The sequence below is a fragment of the Vulpes lagopus genome, chromosome 12 (genome assembly GCF_018345385.1).
Source record: "Vulpes lagopus strain Blue_001 chromosome 12, ASM1834538v1, whole genome shotgun sequence".
Taxonomy (NCBI): domain Eukaryota; kingdom Metazoa; phylum Chordata; class Mammalia; order Carnivora; family Canidae; genus Vulpes; species Vulpes lagopus.
Window position 1 is genome coordinate 11,041,867 of NC_054835.1, and position 19,052 is coordinate 11,060,918.

General features: G+C 61.2%; 1 protein-coding gene across 2 annotated transcripts in view; it reads left to right on the forward strand.

Annotated features, from left to right (window-relative positions):
• Nucleotides 1–351: 351 nt before the first annotated feature.
• VAV2 (vav guanine nucleotide exchange factor 2) overlaps nucleotides 352–19,052 on the forward strand; it is a 161,362-nt gene continuing 142,661 nt past the window's right edge. For both annotated transcript variants that reach the window (XM_041724562.1, XM_041724563.1), the window contains exon 1: nucleotides 352–789. In XM_041724562.1, coding sequence (XP_041580496.1) covers nucleotides 586–789 — 204 coding nt within the window. In that variant the 5' untranslated portion in view covers nucleotides 352–585. The remainder of the gene's footprint in view (nucleotides 790–19,052) is intronic.

Here is a 19,052-nt window from a genome sequence, read left to right on the forward strand (position 1 = left end):
CGCCCCGCCCCGCCCCGCCCCGCCGTGGCCGCGCCCCCGCGCCCCCGCGCCCCCGCGCCCCGCGCCCAGAGCCGCCCGGAGCCGCCCGGAGCCGCCGCGTCCTGAGCGGGCGCCGAGCGCGTAGCCCGTGGCCCGCGGCCCGTGGCCCGAACAAAGCGGCGGCGGCGCGGGCGGCCCCAGGCCCCGGACGCGCGAGCGAGCGAGCGAGCGAGCGACCCGCCGGCCCTTTGTCTCGGGCGGGGCCGGAGCGGCGGCGGCCCCGGGGCGCCCCGGGCGCAGCATGCGGAGCCCGGAGGGGCGGGGAGCGGGGCGCTGCGGCGGCGGGCGGCGGGGAGCGCGCGGGGCCCGGGGCCGCCCGGGGGCGTGAGGGGGTCCCGCGCCGTGGGCGCCCTCCCCGCGGCCGCACGTGGGCGCGGAGCCGGAGCCGGAGCCGGAGCCGGAGCCGGAGCCGGAGCGGGAGGCGGAGCAGGCGCGGGGGCGCAGCGGGGACCCCGGCCCGGCCCGGCCCCGGCCCCGACCCCGCGCGCGGGCGGGATGCCCCGCGGCCGCCGCACTCCGGCCCGCGCGCTGCGCTGAGCGGGCGCCATGGAGCAGTGGCGGCAGTGCGGGCGCTGGCTGGTGGACTGCAAGGTCCTGCCGCCCACCCACCGGGTGGTGTGGCCCTCGGCGGTGGTCTTCGACCTGGCGCAGGCGCTGCGCGACGGCGTCCTCCTGTGCCAGCTGCTGCACAACCTCTCCCCCGGCTCCATCGACCTCAAGGACATCAACTTCCGGCCGCAGATGTCCCAGGTGGGGGTCCGGGCGCGGGCGGGGGCGGGGGCGCGGGCGGGGGGGCGGGCGGGGGGGCGCCCGGGGCGGCGCCTCCACCCAAGTCCCCCGAGCCGGGGGCGCGCGCCGCGGGGAAGCCCCGACCCCCCGGCCTGCGCCCCCGCCGACCCCCCCGACCCCCCGGGGCCTCGTCGGGCGTCGCGCCTGGCGGCGGCTCGGAGCTGGGCGCGGCCGGGGGGTCGGGGCGCGGGGCGCGGGGCGCGGGGCGCGGGGCGCGGGGCGCGGGGGCTGCGGCGCCCCCTCCGGCCCGGGGCCGCCCGCCTTGCTGTGAGCGGGGCGCCCTCGAGTGTGGCCTTTGTCGTGGCCAAGCGCGTGTGGCCGCCGACCGCCGACCGGCAGGAAAATGCCCGCGGGCGCCGGCGGGAGCTGCTCTCCTGGCCCCTCAAAGGGAACTCGGCTGAGACTGAGGAGGACGAAGCTCGGGTCCTGCCCGCCCGCAGCCACGGAGCGCCCACCCCAGCCCCATCGAACGGGCCCGGCACTCAGGGCCCCCGGGGGCCAGCCTGGGCCCGGCCAGCGCCGTCCGGGATCCACCCCCCGCCTGGGGGCCCTGCAGCCCCTTCCCCCTGGCCCACGGCAGGTCCGCGTGGACAAGGCCATTCCCGTGTGACATCGGAAAACGGGCCGGGGAGAAGGACAGGACGGATGGAGTGAGTCACGGCTTTTCCAGGCTGGGCTGCGTGGCCTCTGCCCTTTGGCTGTGGCTGTGTTTCCAAGGAGACGGGGCATCCCCTCCTCCAGGGAGGAAGGGGGGTGGCTGCTGACAAAGAGGAGCCCTGAGAGGGTAGAGGGCAGAAGAGCCCAGGAGCCTAGCGAGGGAGCCCGGGGGATGCAGGCGTGCGGTCTCGGGGCTCCCCTGAAGCCGGCACTGTCCTTAGGCTCTCTTGTGCCAAGTAAGCCTGAGCCCCTGGGGCCAGGTGTCCATTCCTCACCTCTGTCCCCTCCTCGAGGGGCTGGGCTGGAGAACCTGAGGGCAGGAAGGGCCGCTGAGGGCAGAGCTGGCCAGGGCTGAGAGTGTCTGCCTTTGGCTGTGAACCACAGGGGCTGCCCAGGCTCGCCGGCTCCTGGCACGCTCCCTGGCTGATTGGCAGGGAGGCTGGGGCACAGGACCCAGCCTGGGGTGGGTGGCTGGGTCTGGCTGGCCTCTGGGTCCTGGAACTGCCCTTTTCCAGCTGTGATTGGCCAGGGTGGGGGCAGAGGGGGCACTCTGGCTGTGGCAGGTGGCTTGGCTCACTCAGCCCCTGTGCCGGAAAGGCAGACACATCCTGGGGTCCCGGGAGCCATGGGGAGCGTAGCAACACTGACACCAGACGGTCCCTTGAGCCCCCTGTGCCCCAGCCTGGGTGAAGGGGTGTTAAGGGGGACTCGGTGCGAAGGAGAACGGGATGGGCCAGTGTCTGTGTGTCTTCGTGGACTCGTGCTGATTGAAACCTGGCACTGTCACCAGGTAGGTGACTACCTTTGGGGCCTCAGTGCCCCCACATATTTAATGGGAACAGGAGTAATAGGCGCCTCATGGCCACCTTGCGAGGATTCCATGAGGTTAAGGCAAAGAATGTTCTGGGAGCATTGCAGAGTTGACGTTGGTGATTTTAGGATGGTCATCTGGACGCTGGCAGATACCACGCTCTTGGCTCTTGGTCTGGTCTCCCTGACCTCAGCCCACTGGTCATCTTTTGAGGGGCGGGATGGGTCACCCCATCTTTGTATGTCTCTTGTGGCACAGCGATGGCTGCAGGTGCTCTGTGAAGCTGCATTCGTTGGGTCGGGGTGCAGCACGTTGGCTCCATCTGTATTTTTCAAGGTTGAAGAAACAATTATTGCCAAGTGTAGCTGTGCAGGGTTTGGGTGCGGAGCTTGGGCAAGGGGCTGTCTCTGTGGCTGCTCTTTGCTCTTTGAGAAGCTTATAGTCCCTAAAGCTGCAGTGGGGAAGATGATCTGTTGGTTCACGGTGCTTGGATCCCAAGGGAAGTGGAAGCTTCCCTTTCTTCCCGGCCCTGACCTGGGAGAGGTACGGTCCTGGTGAGGTTATGTCACTCCCATTTTATAGATGAGGCAGTTAAAGCTCAGAGAGATGGAGTGATTTGCTCCGGGTCGCACAGATTGGAAGAGGCAAAACTCCCAAGCTTAGGGTCCCCGTGTGGGGTTGCTGAGACTGATTGCATTCTGCAGACCTTTTCCGACTGACTTTCGGACCCATGCTCTGGCCTACTTCTCGGCTGCTCCTGCCGCGTGCCTGCTTCTACGGGGTGCGTGGGGCATGGGGGTGTGTGTGCCTGCTTTCTGTGGGGGTCTGGCTACTTTGCCTGCAGGGCCTTCCCATCCCCGTGCGGTCCTGGAGTGCCAGAGGCCTGACTGGCTCAGAGGCCTCCACGTGGGCCCCTCGGTCCAGAAGGCCACGCTGGCTTCTCACCGTGACATACTGTTTTCAGAGGATAGTGTTTGGGATGTCCCTCCCCTCTGAGTTGACCTCGGCTGGGTTATTGGCCCCAAAGGAGCATAAGGACCTGTGCACTTATGGAGTACCTGCTGTGTACAGAGCCGGAATCTCAGAGGTGTTCACAGAAGAGAGCCAAGCAGCCCCTTTGTCCTGCCCTCCTGGAGCTGGCAGGCCGTGCTATAATTTTTTTTTAAATCCAAAATGCCTGGAAGCCACCTTGGGTTTAATTAAGCTAATTAGGTATGGCCACAATCTGCTGATCCTAATAAGTGATCACGTGCATCGGGGGTGGCTCTGGTGTGGAGGGCCCGAGGCTGCTGATGCCAGCAGGCAGCTCTTGCTTTCGGTCTGCAGTTGAAACCTGTAGGCTACCACCCGCCCTGCCTCTTGCCCGCACCACTCTGGCCGGCCTCCTCCCTGGAGAACAGATCGGGAACCCTGGCACCCAGGGCGCACTGGGGTTACTCCCATCCCTGCCTCAGGCCCCTCACTTCCCATTCTGTACCTTTGCTGTCCGTCAGCATCAGTTAGTCTAGAGGCCCCTCCTCTAGGAAGCCTCCTCTGATTGCACTCTCTTGTCCTGCGGCGGGGCGAGCCGGGCCGTGGCCCCCGGTGTACCAGGGGTGTGACCCTCACCCTGTGCTTTCCGTGCTTTCACTCCACCCAGCACGTGGGGGCCACACGCTTGCTGCTCAGTCTGGAGGGGGACTGGGCTGAAGCTGTTCAGGACACCATCTCGGGTCCCGAGAAGCCTGGCATCCCTTTGTCCCTTTGCGCCTTCACTGCCGTGTTCCTTCCTTCCGAGGCAGGCTTTCTGGCAGGCTGGGGGCTGCCTGGGCCCTCTCCTGCTCTTGTGATGCTTCTAGGTGAGTGAGGGTGCGGCAGTGTGGCCCAGATGCCCAGGTCCGCAGAAGAGGCCTGCAAGGGTCTGCAGGTGTCCGGGGGTCCCGAGAACGCAGGTGGCCTGGGACTGGGCCCTGAGGCTGAGGTGTGTGATGCCAGGGCAGCGGGCAGCCCACAGGAAGCCTCTTCTTGTCTTTTTTGAATTTTGAAAGTATCTTGGACTCTCGGCAGAGCTCTGAGTGTACACATACCTCTCCTCACCCCAGCAGAGCTGAGTGGGAAGTTTGGTGCCCTCACTCCGAACCTGTCAGCGCATCACCCACAAGCGAGGGTATTCTCGAGCACAGCTCAGCCTCTCAGTTCTGTCCCTGCGTGTGACCCATTCACGCCCCAACAGGTGTCCCTGGAAATGCTGGTTCAGGAGGAGGGGAACCTGGGGGTGCGGCCTGCGCTCTTCCTCTCCAATCCGCCGTCTGCAGGGGCGCTGCTCCCTTCCCTTGCCTTTCATGACCTCAGTGCCCTGTAGGTTCCAGGAGCCTTTTGTTGCAGACTGTCCCAGTTGCGTCCTCTTGGGACTGGACTTGGGTCGTGCGCCTGTGGGGGAACCAGCCACGATGCCGCCTCCTCCTGTCCTGTCCTGTCCTATCCTGCAGGTGGCAGATGGCTTGGCTTTATCTGGTTGTGGAGATGCTGACCTCCTAGGCAGGGCCTGCTGGTCCTCTCCGCAGTGGCACTCTGTCCTCCGTAGTTCAGAGCTCTCCTTGTGAAGGGACTTGGGACAAGATGCACCTCTGGTTTTTCCTTCTTCTCTTTCTGCCAGTTAGGATTATGGCTTCCTGTTTTATTTTTTTAATTATTTCTTTTATTTTTTTTAAGTTTGTTTGTTTGTTTGTTTATTTATTTATTTGAGACACAGAGAGGCAGAGACACAGGCAGAGGGAGAAGCAGGCTCCATGCAGGGAGCCTGATGCGGGACTTGATCCTGGGACTCCAGGATCACACCTTGGGCTGAAGGCGGCGCTAAACCACTGAGGCACCCCAGCTGCCCTAATTATTTCTTTTAAAATGATTTTACTTATTTATTTGAGAGAGAGAGAGGAGGAGGAGCAGAGGGAGAGGGACAAGCAGACTCCTTGCTGAGCGTAGAGCCCTGTGTTGGGCCCTGAGATCGTGACCTGAGCCGAAATCAGGAGTCAGACATTTAACTGACTGAGCCACTCAGACGCCTCATGTTCTCAGCATTTTTCTGAGCACTACCCTCCTTCCTGGCACGTATGCTTCTTTGTCTGAGCTCGAGTCAGCCATGTCTCCGAGGAGCTCTGTTCCATTATGGAGACGGGTATTTAGAAGCCAAGATCTGGGTGCTGGTGTGCACACTGCTGTAGGGTGTCCTTGCTCCCAGGTGCTCTCGGTGGTGGGAGCTGGCGGTGTATGCATGTGTCTGTGCGCACCCACGGGTGTGGATGGATGTACTGTGTGCACACACGTGCCTGGACATGTTTACGTTTGCCTTTGTTTTCTATCTGTATAAGTGCTGCCAAATAGAAAAAGGTGAGCTCTGTTTTTTATTTCAGAAGTTATGGTGATCATATTGAAAAAGCAGAAACACAGGACATTAATTTTAAGAATACATTTTATTTAACCCTTGTCTTCTCAGGGGGCGGTGATGTGGCCCCCGGGTGGTGGAAATCAGGTCTTTGGAGGTGAAGCAATCATGTCCTTTTTATGTATAAAGCACAGAGGCACATAGAGTAGGAAACAGATCCATAGTACATCCGTGGTATTGAAACTTCGTATGGGAAGTCGATCATGAAAACTCCTGGAAAGGGCTCCTGAGGGGGGTGGTAATGACAAGTGCAGAAATGTGGATTTCCCCAACATTGGCTTTCCCATGTGGCAGGGGTTATGGCTCTGAGTGGGTAGCAGTGGCTGCACCCTGGGGGCTGGGGGTCCCCTCTTTAGCACTGGCCTGACTGGCTGGGAGGGGAGTGAGTGGGGTCCTGAGGTTTGGGTGGGGAATCCTCAGGTGAGACCTGTGGGCTCATCTGCCTAGGTCACAGGAAGGCACCGTTTGGAACTGGTGGACCGTGGGCTGTTTGTGCGGGGCACACAGATTCCGCCGATCTGGCTCTGGCGTTGGTGGGCTGGGTAGGAACCTGGCAGTGTGCTGTGCATTTGGTGGGGAGGGAGGGAGGACCTGGTCCCGGGACCAGGGTCCCGACCTGGACCTTGGAAATGGGTGTCTCAGTGCTGAGAATGGGGGGGCTCTGCTGGGCCTGGGGCCAAGTGTGTGGGCGGCAGCTTTGCTGGAGGCCTGACCAGGAGTGTGGCCACGGTGAGCCCCCATCCCACTGCCTCGTTTGAGCTCTTTCTTGCACGAGGATAGGGTGGCCAAGGGTGTCCCCTCCCTGGAGAAGGGACTCTGTCTTCCTTCCCAGAACTGCAGTGGGTTCTGCTCTGGGCAGTCAGAAGCACGATGCCCTCCAGCCCCTTCCTCCTGGCCCTGTGCCCAGGCCATGCCTGTGTCTGTGGCTTTGTGACTTTGAGGGGAGGGATGTCTGGGACAGGCAGTGCTGGTGGGGTGGGTGTGGTGGGGCCTGGGTTTAGGCAGAGACCCAGACCTGAGCCCAGCAGCCTGGTGGCTGAGGCCCTGCCAGGTGGATCTCCCTCCTGACTGCCCCTCACTTCCACCGCTCTTCCCCCCAGCGCCCCAGCCGACCACCAGCACCCCACTTCCAGAGCAGGGGGTTGGCACTTCTCTTGTGTCGAGGGCCAGACGGTAAATATTTTAGGGCTTGTGGGCCAGACAGTCTCTGTCGTAACTATTCAACTCTGCCCTCCTGGTGTGAAAGCCGCGGAGGACGATCTGCAAATGAGTAAGTGTGGCTGTGTGCCAGTAAACTTTATGGAGAATTAAATTTGAATTTCATATCATTTTCATGTGTCATGAAATATTTTTTTGATTTTTTTTTTCCTCCAACTGTTTTAAAAGGTGGAGACCTTCCCTAGCTTGTAGCCTGTCAAAGCCAGACAGTGGGCAGGTCAGGGCTCGGGGGCCTGTCCTGGGGCCTGTGAGGGGGCCCTGGGGTCCTGCCCTCTCAGTTTGCCATCATGTCACCATTTGTATCCAGGGCTCTTGGTGCGGACTCCTAACAGGCAGTGCTCAGCAAGGACAGAGCTCTTTCTACCGTGCACCTTGTACCAGAAATGGTGCTAAGTGCTTAGGGCCGTGACCTCAGCTCATCCATGCGGGGGTTGTGGCAAGCCCTGCCCTCAGCTCCCCCATTGTAGGGGGGCAGCAGGGGCCACTAGGGCTGAGCCCCTTGGCGCCTGGAAGGGTGCAGACCTTTGCTGAGCGAGATGAGCTGCCTGGAATGTCATCGGAAGGATCCCTTGCCATTGGCCCCTCGGTTGCAATGGGAGTGTTTGTGGGGGTGGGGTCACAGGCCTTCCTGAGCCTCAGTCTGTGAAGGGGGTGCCCGGGGCCACCTTGCAGGCTGCGGTAAGATTTGGTGGGAAGACAAGGGCCTGACACTGTCCCTGCCTTGCACCTGGCCCTGTAGGTCTGGAGAACATGGTGCCCCTCCCCAGGCCGGGTGCCTGGCTTGCTCCTGCTGGCTGGGGCAGCTGCCTTTCCCGGCCGGCTGGCTGGCCCCACCTCGCCTCTGGTTGCCCAGCTGTAGCAGAACCACATGGTGGCTAGGAGAGGGTGGGTGGCCTGGGCCCTGGATTGGACCCTCCCTCCTGCCCTGGCCTGCAAGCCCCCTCCCACTCTTCATTTACCCTTCAGCCCCAGAGGCAGGTGGTGGCTGGGTGGTGGCTGGGTGATATGCAGAAAGATGGAGGACTCTTGGCCAAGGATAGCACCCAGCCCCTCCCTCTCCTGGTGACCTTGGCCATCTTGGTGCAGACCCTGCCCGGGGACCCATTCTCTCACCCTGTGTCTGGCCTCTTGGGCTTTTGGACAGTGGGGCTTTCTAGCAGTGACCTCATGGGGTTTGGCTCCGGACAGAGGGGACCCACAGCTCTCTGCCGGGATGTCTGGATGCCACGAGGTGATGTGTGCTCAGTGGACAGTGTCCCCTCTCTCCACCATGGGGTGGGTGGTGGTGTCTCCTCGGGCACCCTTGCTGGGTGTTTTAGCTTTTTGAAGCCTGGGGCTTTGGCTTTGCCCCGTGAATGCCCCTCTCCTAACACGTGCCCCTAAACACTCCTGGGCAAGAAGTCTGATGCCTGGGAGTGGACACTCCAGCACCTGCGCACCCCCTACAATGCTCGGGAGCCTCCCCCTCACCTCCCCCCCCCCACTTGGGGGAGACTGGTCCCCGTCTGCTGCCTGGATAAGCCCTGCTCTGCCCTGCTTAGCCAGGACGAGCCCCATGGCTGCCCGGAGGGGCCCCCTTGAACCTCTGTGCTCTCAGGGGGCTTCCTGCCAGCATCTTGAAGCTGCTGTGACTGTTGTGGTTTCTGACCCAAAAGATAAACAAGCACCACAACCGCATGGCCCCCCTGGGGGAGAGGGGGCTGAGTCCTGGTGCTTGGACTGCCCATGGGACCCGGGGTGCTAGCACCCGAGTGAGGTGCCGCCTCCCTCACTATTCTCTGTACAGTTACGTAAGGATGAAAATAATTATTTTCAACACGTCTGCTTGTCTGCTCCGAGTCACCCTGAACTTGAGACCAGGAACACTTCTGTTGGTTTGTTGTGTTTTGAGCTCTTGGCCTCATAGGCAGCCTGGTCTCGGTTGAGGGCCTGCCGCCTGTCCTCCCGTTCTGTCCACTGGGCTCTTCGACCTCCACATCTTTACAGGACTGGGGGGCCCCCCACTGCCACCCCTCCCCAGGCCATGCCGCTATCTGTGTGGGGAGGGGGTGCCTGCCTGTGTCCTGCCATCGGGAGACCTTAAGACACGCTTGTGGCTCTGCTGCAGCAGGATAGGTGTGTCCCTGGCATGTGGAAGTTGGCGGGGTGAGTGCCCCAGGGCGTCACCAGGAGGCCCTGTGCAGTAGGCAGGTGGGGGTTTCGGGCGTCTGCCTGCCCCTGCCCCTGCGCCTTTCTCTGCCCCACTCCAGCCCTGCCCCTGCCTCGTCCCCTTCCTGAGCGCACTCACCTGCCTTTCCCTGGGCCAGACGTTTCCAGTTTGTACCGATGTTCACTTGATTGTCATATTTGCTCGATTGTCATTGTTGGCCCCTAGATGTGGGATGCTGCCAAGGGAGGGTGGTGCACGCACTGTACTGAGCATGCGGAGACTGGTGGCCCTGGGGAGAGGGGGCCTCTGCAGAGGTGCAAGGCCTAAACCGCCTCCCCACAGCGCTGAGAGGCTGGCCTCGCCTACCCAGGCCTTTCTCAGGCTTCTGTGGCTTGTCCTCCCCTAGGGACAGGCTGTGGCTCATGGCGGTGCTCCCGTGAGCTTTGGCCCCTGGGGGTGGCGGGCTGTGTGCTGGGACCTCTGTGGCTCCCCAGGAATGGGGAGGTGCCCTGATGGCATTGGTCATGGCTGGAGCACGGACCGTCCCAGCATTTGACTGGATAAGTGGGTGTCTGGTTCCTGGGGCCGTCACCGTGTGTCCCGGGCGCACAGGACGCCTAGGGAAGCTTTACAGTTTGTTCATATGCTGTGTCAGGGCCCCATGGTGGCAGAAGTTTCTGGTCCTTCTTGCTCATGGCAGCCACATCCTGAGACCCTCCCTCCCCGGCTCCTCAGCTCCTCCCACTACCCGTCCACCCCCAGAGATGGGCGTCTGTGCCCCCCTCCCACAGCCCCCGGCTCATCTGGCTGTGGGGACAGGAGACCAAGTCCCTAGCAGTCATTTCAGTGAGGGATCTGACTGTTTTCCTCTACACATGATGGGCTTCACCCAAGAACCCACACTGAGCCATTTGGTTTTGTTTTCACCCCAGAACTCGAAGGAAGCAGGCTGGATGGAGGTAGGGCAGTGGGGTATGACCGGGCTCCCCAGAACTTGCTGCTCTGCTGCCCTCCGCGGGCCTCTGTGTTCCTGGGTGCGGAAGGGGCTGGGCTCCCCCTCCCTTGAGGTGTGGGGCATAGTCAGGGCACGAGGGCTCAGGGCATTGTGGGGTCTCTGTGTCCCTCCCCCCTAGTAGGGTGGGGATAAAACACAGCATCCTTCCCCAGGGACGAACAGGTAAAGGTGGGGCCTGTCTGGCCACTGAGAGGACTGAGCCCCCACTGACACACGTCACAACGTGTTTGAGCCTCAGACATTGTGTCCCACGAGGGAAGCCAGACACCAGAGGGCCAGGTTCCTGTGATTCTGTTTATGTGCACGTCCAACCCGGACAGAAGGTGGGCTGGGGGACGGATCCGAGAGCAGCTGCTCAGGGGAATGGCTTTGTGTTTGGGGTCATTGCCAAGCTCAGGATTCAGATCCTGCCGGTGGTTGCACAGCGGCGAACGGACAGAGTCACTGATCATAAATTTTGTTATGTGTCTCTGACCGCAGACCCTTGCGGGGCTAGGAGGGGAACCATGTGAGAAATGTAAGCAGGTGTGTGGCAGGTGAGAGCCTGGAACCCGCACTGGCTGTGGTGGGGGCCTTGGGGCCACCATGTGACTCTCCGGGGCCCTGCACGCCTTTGCCTGTGGCCTCCCTCCTCCTTTTTTTTTTTTTTTTTTTTTTTAAGATTTTATTTATTTATTCATGAGAGAGTCAGAAACACAGGCAGAGGGAGAAGCAGGCTTCATGTAGGGCGCCTGATGTGGGACTCGATCCCAGGACCCCGGGATCATGCCCTGAGCCAAAGGCAGATGCTCAACCACTGAGCCCCCCAGGTGCCCCTCTCTCTTTTTAAAGAGAAGTTAAAGGTCCTATTGTAGGCCTAGGTTGATGTAAAGACCAGGATACTAATAGTCTATATTTAAATATCATCTTGACCTCATGAACATTTGGGCCCCTAAAGGTGCTGGCTCCCTGTGCCCCGCGTGGCCTTCCCTGTGGCACGTTTCTCGGGCCCCTTCTTGCCCTGGGTCCATGGGGCCCAGGACTGCCCCAGGACTCAGCACGCCAGGGTCTGGAGGCCGAGAGGCTGGGTGCCCTGAGCAAGGCCACCTGGGATTCTTTGAGACTTCCTTCCATCTCTAGGGGTGAGGAGCCCGGGGAATGGCCGCTTTTGCTCCAGGCTCTTCACGTGGTGGCTTAAGCAGAGTGGCCCAGGAGAGCTTGGCTGTGTCAGGAGAGCACAGCCCCCTCCTGCCCACCTCCGTGATCCTGCTTCGGGGTGGGGGGTGATGAAGGGAGATGGGTCCAGGGAGCACATGGGGGATTGGGTCTCAGTTGCCCACCCTGTAAAATGGGACCATCATTTCTAGGTGTCTCCAAGGTGGATGGGAGGAAGGCTCCTGGGGCATCTGAAGACCCTCCCACCCCCTCGAACAAGGAAAGCCTCCCGCGGTCTAGGTGTCTGTTGCAGGGGCGCAGGATCGGTGTGCCTGTGTGCAGGATCTCCCTTGCGGGAGGCCGCCCTACATCTGATGAGGGAGTCTGTGCGCTGGTTGGCAAGTCCTGCGCCCGCTGCCACTTAGTAACGGAGGGCGTTTTCTCCATACCTTTCAGGAGACCAGTGGCTCTCGAGCCTCAATTGTGTCTGGGAGGCACACTCAGAGGCGGCCTTGGCTTTCAGTGAGGACATGGGTTTTCTCTGGGTCTTCGGGAGAATTGGTTTCCTGACATTGGCTGCCGTGTTCTGGAGCCTTCCCTGCCGCCCCCCTCCCGCTCATGTTCCCAGCTGAGCATCACTTATGGGGGCAGTGGGCTTCCCGATGGTTTCATCAGCAGGAGCTGAGGGGCGGGCTGTGGAGGACAGATGCCTCGTCTGGGAGTGAATAACTGAATTAGTAAATCCAAGCCATAAACCTCACCTTCTGCAGGCAGCAGTTGTGTATGCACCTGCTCATGTCTGCTTTGGCTCTGCAGTGGGTCCAGTAGCATGGCCGCATTCCTGGGATTCGTTTCTGGCACTAGGTGCATGTGTGAACGATCCGAGTGGACTTTGGGGTCAGGAGGCCGAGTGCGGTCTGCCACCTGTGCTGTCCGGCCAGAGGCTCCTTGTCCGTGCCTGTCTGCAGCCCAGAGACATCTGGGTGATGCCATCCGCCTCCAGGGGTGTGTTTGGGGCTGGTGTCCGCTCTCCTGGACGTGGCTGAGGCCTCTGGAGTTCTGTCCGCCCAGTCTTTTTTGGGGGAGCCCTGGCTGCCTCTTGGCGAGGAGAGAGGATCCAGGCGTAGGTGGCTGTTCAACACCTGGTTCTGTTCATGCCAGGGCCCACACTCTGGACCAGCTGTGGGGTCCCTGTCCCATGCCCTCCCTCCTGCCTGGGCCTCCAGTTGGTGGCGATTGTGTCCTGCAGTGGAGTGGCCTCAGTCCCTGGCCCTTCTGCTGCTTTGCCATCTGGTGGCTCCGGGGACATGCAGGCTGATGCCTGGACTGCCTCTGGGTGGTGGGCCAGGGATCCACCCAGAGTGCTCAGCCCCTGCGGGCATTCCTTGGGCACGATGGGGTCATCCTGTCACCTGCTGTGCAGTGCCTGGTCTGGGCCACTCCTGGGCTGCCGAGTGATGCCTCGGTGATGGTGATTCGTCACAGTTCTGGAGGTGGTTGGCAGTCCTAGCCCCAGGAAAGGACAGCCCCGGGGAGTAGGGGGTCAGGAGTAGCCGTCCGAGAGCCGTGGAGGCTGAGGCTCAGGGGGCTGGTCCAAGTTCGTGGTAGGGGATGGAAGCGGGACTCAAACCCAAGGCTGCTGGACCACCTGTGCCCCAGCATCCTGTGCCACATGGCGCCCGTGGGCTCCTGTGTGCGCCATCTGCACCCTCCCTCAGCGATTTACGTGCTGGCATCCACTCTCTCTTTTTTCCCTAACTGGCGTGTGTAGTAAATTTTTTTTTCTTAAAAAAGAGAAGACAGGATTTTCACATGTTACTCCCTCCTCATGCAAATAAACCTGGGGAGAAATTGGCTTGCCATCTCTTTGGGTGTATTTTGTGGTAATTTAGCTGCTTAAATGGAACATCTGTTAGTCAGTGAGGCTCGGGGGGGAGCAGAGCTGCAGATTACAAGGTGCTGGGGAAGCGGTGTGTTTGCTGCAGGAGCACAGGCCGCAGCCGCACCGGGACCACTGTGTGGGCACAGGGCGCGGGAGGCCCCAGCGTCTGTACCTGCCCCACCGGGTCCCTGAGGACATTGACCTGCGGGCCCAGCCTGGCTGGGTGCGGCTCAGAGCAGGAGACCCCGCCTTTGCAGCCTGCACGTGCCTGAGGGACCTGTCACCCAGGCTGCCCTGGCCGTGTTTCCTCCTTCAGCTGCGGAAGGGCGGTTGTGGGGGTCGGGAGCCAGGCTGGGCCCGTGCTCTGCCCGCCCCGTGTGGATGTGGCCACTGGCACCCCTGGACACGCTTCTCGGTGGCCCCTGCACCCACCCTGCCTGCAGCCGATTGGCTCCCCTGTGAAATTGGCTCCCCTGTGCTGCTGTATGAGCAGGTGAGGGCCCCGGGGTCCTGGGCCTGGCTCCCTGGAGGCCCTGGGGCCCGAGAGTTGGTCTCCTCCCCCTTTACTTTGGATGCTGACATTGGACGTAAAGTGCACTTTGGGGACCGGCAGGCACTGGTTTCCACAGGGGCCACCGTGTGGTATGATGGGGCCCCAGGCCTTTCTGTGATGGGGCTGCTGGTCTTCCTGGCAGCCAGACCCTGGAGGAGGGTGCTGCCCTGCTCTGCCGCCCGTCAGGTCCCCTCCTGGGCCTTTCACCGGGGGGGCTCTTCCCATGGCTCCTGCAGCTCATCTGGACCTGCTGGCTCCCAGGGGACGTTGGTTGAGCACCTACTGCCTCTGGTCAGTTGGCCCTCAGGGTCAGGGAAAGATGGGTGAGGCCCGGCAGCAATTCCCAGGGGCTCAGAGTCTAGGGGGCTGTGGGGGGAGCAGTGGTCACCTCTGGAGGCAGGGAGGTTGGAGGGACTCAGAGCCACAGCCCTCTGGGCTGCAGGGAGGCAGCGCTGTAGGGGTCAGATGGGTGAGTGGCCTTGTCCTGGGGTGCCGGGAAGTCGCAGAGGGGCTTGGAGAGAACACGATGTCCTGGATTTGGCTTCAGAAGGTTCTCCTTGGTCATGGTGCTGGGACTGGATTGGAGGCTGCAGTCGGCAGTCCAGGAGGCTGAGGCTGAGGATGGGGAGGAGGCGGATGCGGTCACCCCGGCAGGAAAACCCATAAGGCCTGCAGGGAGGGCAGGGGGCAGCATGGGGGAAGGGACAGCTCTGGGCTGCAGGGTGTAGGGCTGGCCCCGACCTGGGGTGATAAGGAGGGTGCCCTGATGTAGGGCTTGGGCAGTAGGGGAGCTGGTGGGGCTCGTCCGGATTCGCCCTTGGGGCTCAAGGTCTGCCGTTGGCTGCTGCCCAGGGAAGGCCCGGCTCTCCCAGCGGTCTGTCCGGAATCTGCCCTGACCGGAGTTGCGGGACGTTTCAGCCCCGCCCCGTTGTGTTTTCTGTCTGGCTCCGAGCTTCCTGCTCTTTTTCCGGCCTCTGTGTGGCTGACCACACATCAGTGTCCAGGCTGGACTTGGGGGGTGACGGCTGCCCCCCTCACCCCCAGCCTCAGTGGGCCAAACTCTGTGGGCTTTTGTGGGGCCAGGGCCCCGGCCACAGTGAGACATCTTCCAGAAGCCTGGGACTGCATTCCCGACTCTGCGTCCCTGGTAATGACGTTCTCGAGCATGAGGGCAGCTTTGCCTTCACAGGCGCCCCGTGTGTCCAGATTGTAAACAGGTGCTCTCGTTACTCAGGAGCGTGGGGCCGCGTGGGGCCGGCACGTTGGAATCTAGCTCCCCGGGGGAGCCTAGATCCCTGCCTGTGTGATTCATCTTCAGGTAACACGGTGGCCTTTGCAGACACCCAGTAAGACTGCTGCAAAACCCAAAATAGTTGTGTGTGTTATTTTTAAAGTGGTTTTTGCATGTGGAAAGAGTGGTTTTTCTTGAAAAGGGCCCTGCCTTCGATCAATTTCTTGGGGGCTACTTTATTGCTATTGATTCAGTAAAGCTTTAATCAGGAAACAACCTTGCAGGGGGTTCTGGGGAGGGTAATGTGCCAGCCTCGTCGATTTAGCAGCGAGGAGCATTTGCTGAGATTCGGGGGCCGCACGTGAGCCTCACGGCTGCCTGGTGTCTCGTTCTCCAGGCCCAAGCTCGGGCGGGGCACACCCTAGGACTGCACCCAGGGCTGGCAGAGGTTGGGGGACCACTGTGGGACACTGTGGGAATCAGAGACCCAGGGTGGGTTCCCTGTGCCTCTCCCCTTCCTCCACCTCTGAGAGCCACCAGGTCACCAGTGCTAGGAGAAGGCTCTCTCATTCAGGATGCTGTCCCTGAGCATTTTTTGCTCTCTGCGGCCCTGGTGTGGATGGGACCAGATACACTCATACGTACTTACATATTTAAGGCTTCCTGGTCTGTTTGCCACCCAGAGGACACTGTGCATGTACCTGAGTGTCCCCACAGAGCTGGGGACTGGGGACTCACCTTATTTACCATCCAGGAGCCTGCTTTTGTTACTGCTGCATCTGCCCCGCGTGGCTTTCCCCACACACTATTCCATACTTTCCAAGGTAAATCCTTTCTTCACGGTCTGACAGCTCTGAAATCAGTGTTGGCCTTGCGAGGAATGACATGTCAGACCCTGTGGTCTGCACGATTCGCTGTTCAGAACTGAGATTGGTGGCATGAACCCACGAGGAAGATCCTCAGGTGATGGGAAGGTGCCCATGAGTCCACCCTGCCCCGTGATCTTGACACTGAGAAGGGGTTTTCAGTACACAAAGTTGAGACTAAACAATCACAAACAATGATTTCTAGAAAACCGTTCGAGGATTTAATTGACTTAGCAGCACTCATCCCAGACGGGCTTCTCAGTTTCCTGCCTGTTAATAAAATCATCATGGGGACAGTGGGGTTGTAGTTCCCAGGAGCCTTGCAGGGTCAGGGTGGTGGCCTGTCCTGCTGGTTCCTGGACAGAGATGAGAGATGGGGCCACCCCAACCTGTACCCCCTGCCCCGGGCAGCCCAGCCACCTGTGAGGATGGTGAGAATGGGGGATGGAGCCACTCAATACCCAGCCCCCGAGCCCTGGGAGGCGACCAGGATGGTTCCTTTTTTTTCAGCCCTCTCTCTGTGTCCAGCCATAAGTTCTGGAGTCTCTGCCTCCTGGAGCCCCTAAGGGGCAGACAGGGGAGCTGAGGGCACAGATGAGGTGGGGGTCCCCACTTAGGGCTGCCTGCGTCCCCCACCCTCTGGCACTGGGCTGGCATATTTTGCTGCGTCTTTTGGCTTTCCTGAGGGCACCTGAGTGGGGACACGGGTGGCTGAGGGCTATTAAGAGGGGTGTCCCAGGACCGGGGTGTCAGGAGGCTGGGGGTCAAGGAGCCAGGGTGGGTGAGGTGTCCTTGAGGGGGTACCCCTTTCCTATTCTAGGCTTAGGGGTGGATGCTGAGCAAGGGACAGCCACCGCCGAGGACCCGAGGCTGCCCTTCTGTGCTCCTTCAGACTCATCATCGATCTGTGCGTGTTACTCCTGGATGGCTTTCAGTGGCTGTTCCCCAAGCACCTTGTCGTGATTGGACCTTGTTTCTTAAAGAGCGTGGAGCTGCTGGCTGACAAGTTCTGCAGACTGGCCAGCATGGGGATCGGACACAGAAATGCACCCTGAAGCCTGTGCATTTTGTGGGAACCAGAGGTCAGCTAGCCAGGCCTCACCATGCCTTCCTGGCTGATTTCCTCTCAAGCCAGCCCTTTGGCTCTGTGGCCAGGAGTGGGGAGGGGGTTCTAGACCTTTGGTGGGGTTTCAGATACCAGGGGAGCTGGACTCCTCATTTCCCCTCCGCTGCCCTTGGCTTTTCAGGCACAGACTGACTCGTGGCCCTCCTTGGAGGGTTCCAGATTTGGTTCTTGGCTTGGCCTGCCCGAAAAGCTGGCTTGAGAAGGACAGGGAGGGCTGCTGGGTGTGGCTGCTCAGCGGCCATGCCATGTGGATTAGTGATGTCTGCCAGGACCTGGGCGGTGGAGGGGGCGCACTCTGCTCCCACAGATTAGTGATGTCTGCCGGGGGTGGGTGTTGGAGGGGGTGCACTCTGCTCCCACAGACTAGTGATGTCTGCCGGGGGTGGGTGTTGGAGGGGGTGCACTCTGCTCCCACAGACTAGTGATGTCTGCCAGGGGGTGGGCAGTGGAAGGGGCACACTCTGCTCCCACAGATTAGTAATGTCTGCTGGGGTGTGGGCGGTGTTGCGCACCTTCTGCACACCTCCCCTGGGGCAAGCATCTGCGGTCAGCCTCAGAGCCCCTTGGACTCAGCCCTGTGACCACTCCCCTCCTCCTGCCTCCTGCCTCCACCTCCTTGCACCCCTCCGCCTAGGCTCAAGCACTGTCCTCATGACCTCCCCTGTCCTGTGCTCCCAGCTCTGCTCCTGCTCAGCTGGCCCTGGCCCTGGGGGAAGGGATGCGTTTCATCGTCTGGCCTGGCAAGGTGGGGGCTTGGCTCAATGCCACCGTGAGGGAGCTGCAGCTACCCCGTGTTGCCCTGGACCTGGACCCCTCCTCTCTGGGCCAGGACCCCTTTTCAGAGTCTGGGACCCTGAGTCTGGACCTGGATCTGGATTCAGACATTCCCGTGTCTCAGAATCCAAAATGCCTCCTTCCTGGGCCACGGCTCCTTCACTGAACAGAGGGTGTTGTAGTCAGATGCACAGGGTGCCACAGGCCTGGGCCGGCAGCAGGCCCCACGCAGTAAGCTGTCTGGGGAGAGGAGAGAGCCTGGCCCTCGCGGAGGGCACCTCCCTGCTCTGTGTCTGTCGGTGTCTGCCAAATTCTGGAGAGGAGGAAAGCGAAGGCACTTAGCTTCCCCTTCCTCTCAGCTGTGCCTCGTTTCCTGGCTCAAGGAAGCTGTTGGCAGTGCCATCCTGGAGATAGGATTTGAGGTGAAGCTCCCCGAGCGAGCCTCCCAGGTGAGCGGCTGCTTGTCCCTAGCCCCTGGGCTGCCCTGGCCTGTGCTGGGAGGTGGAGGCCTCTCCAGGGACCCGGGAGGCGGGAAGTAAGCCTTGGTCTCTCGTGGTTAGCATTTTAGCGGCCAGATGATGAAATCCCCTACGGGCCAGAACTTTCTCGGTTCAGCCTGGGCCTGGGAGGGGTAGCAACAGGGTGTTCTTCTTGGTGGGTTTGGTGTCACAAAGCTGATTTACATGTGTGCCTGATTCCTCCTGTGATGGTGGAGCAGTGAGCAGTGTCCCTCGAGAAGAGGTGCCTGCAGGTGTGGGCCCAGGGGCTGGGGTGCCAGGTTTGCCCAGCTCTCCCCATGCATGCGGGTCCTGAGGCGGCCCTGCCAACGTGCCCTGGACTGGAGACCTGACAGCACCGGAAGCTGTCACAGTTCTGAACAGAGGCCCCAAATGCAGGTGTTGGTGGGGGCTGTGCTGCCTCAGAGGCTGCAGGGCATGGTCCCTCCCCGCCATCGAGGGGACACCTCGCCCCTGCATTTGGTGGCCCCATGCGTCCCGTGGCTTGAGAACCCCCGATCCCATCTCTGCCTCCATCTCGTCCTCTCTGCCCTGTGTGTCTCCAGCAGACCCTTCTCACCTCTGGGGCTTACCTTTGGGTCCCCGTACTCCGGCCTGCGCAGGGCCGCCCTGTGGTTTGCAGCTGGTGGGCCACGCAGTCCTCCCCACCCTGAGCCGCTCCGCTGCACTCTCACTTCCCTCAGCCATCCCCCTTCTCTCGAAAATAGCACCAGGGTGGGCAGGCACCTTGCAGGCCCAGCCTGGGAGCCTGGGTGTAACTGTCTCTTCCCATGGGGGGAGGGGCCAAAGGCTGTGCCGTCCTTTGGGTGCTCTCGTGCCTGGCACCAAGTAGGGCCTGGCAGCCTTTGGGGTGATGAAGGGGTGAGTGA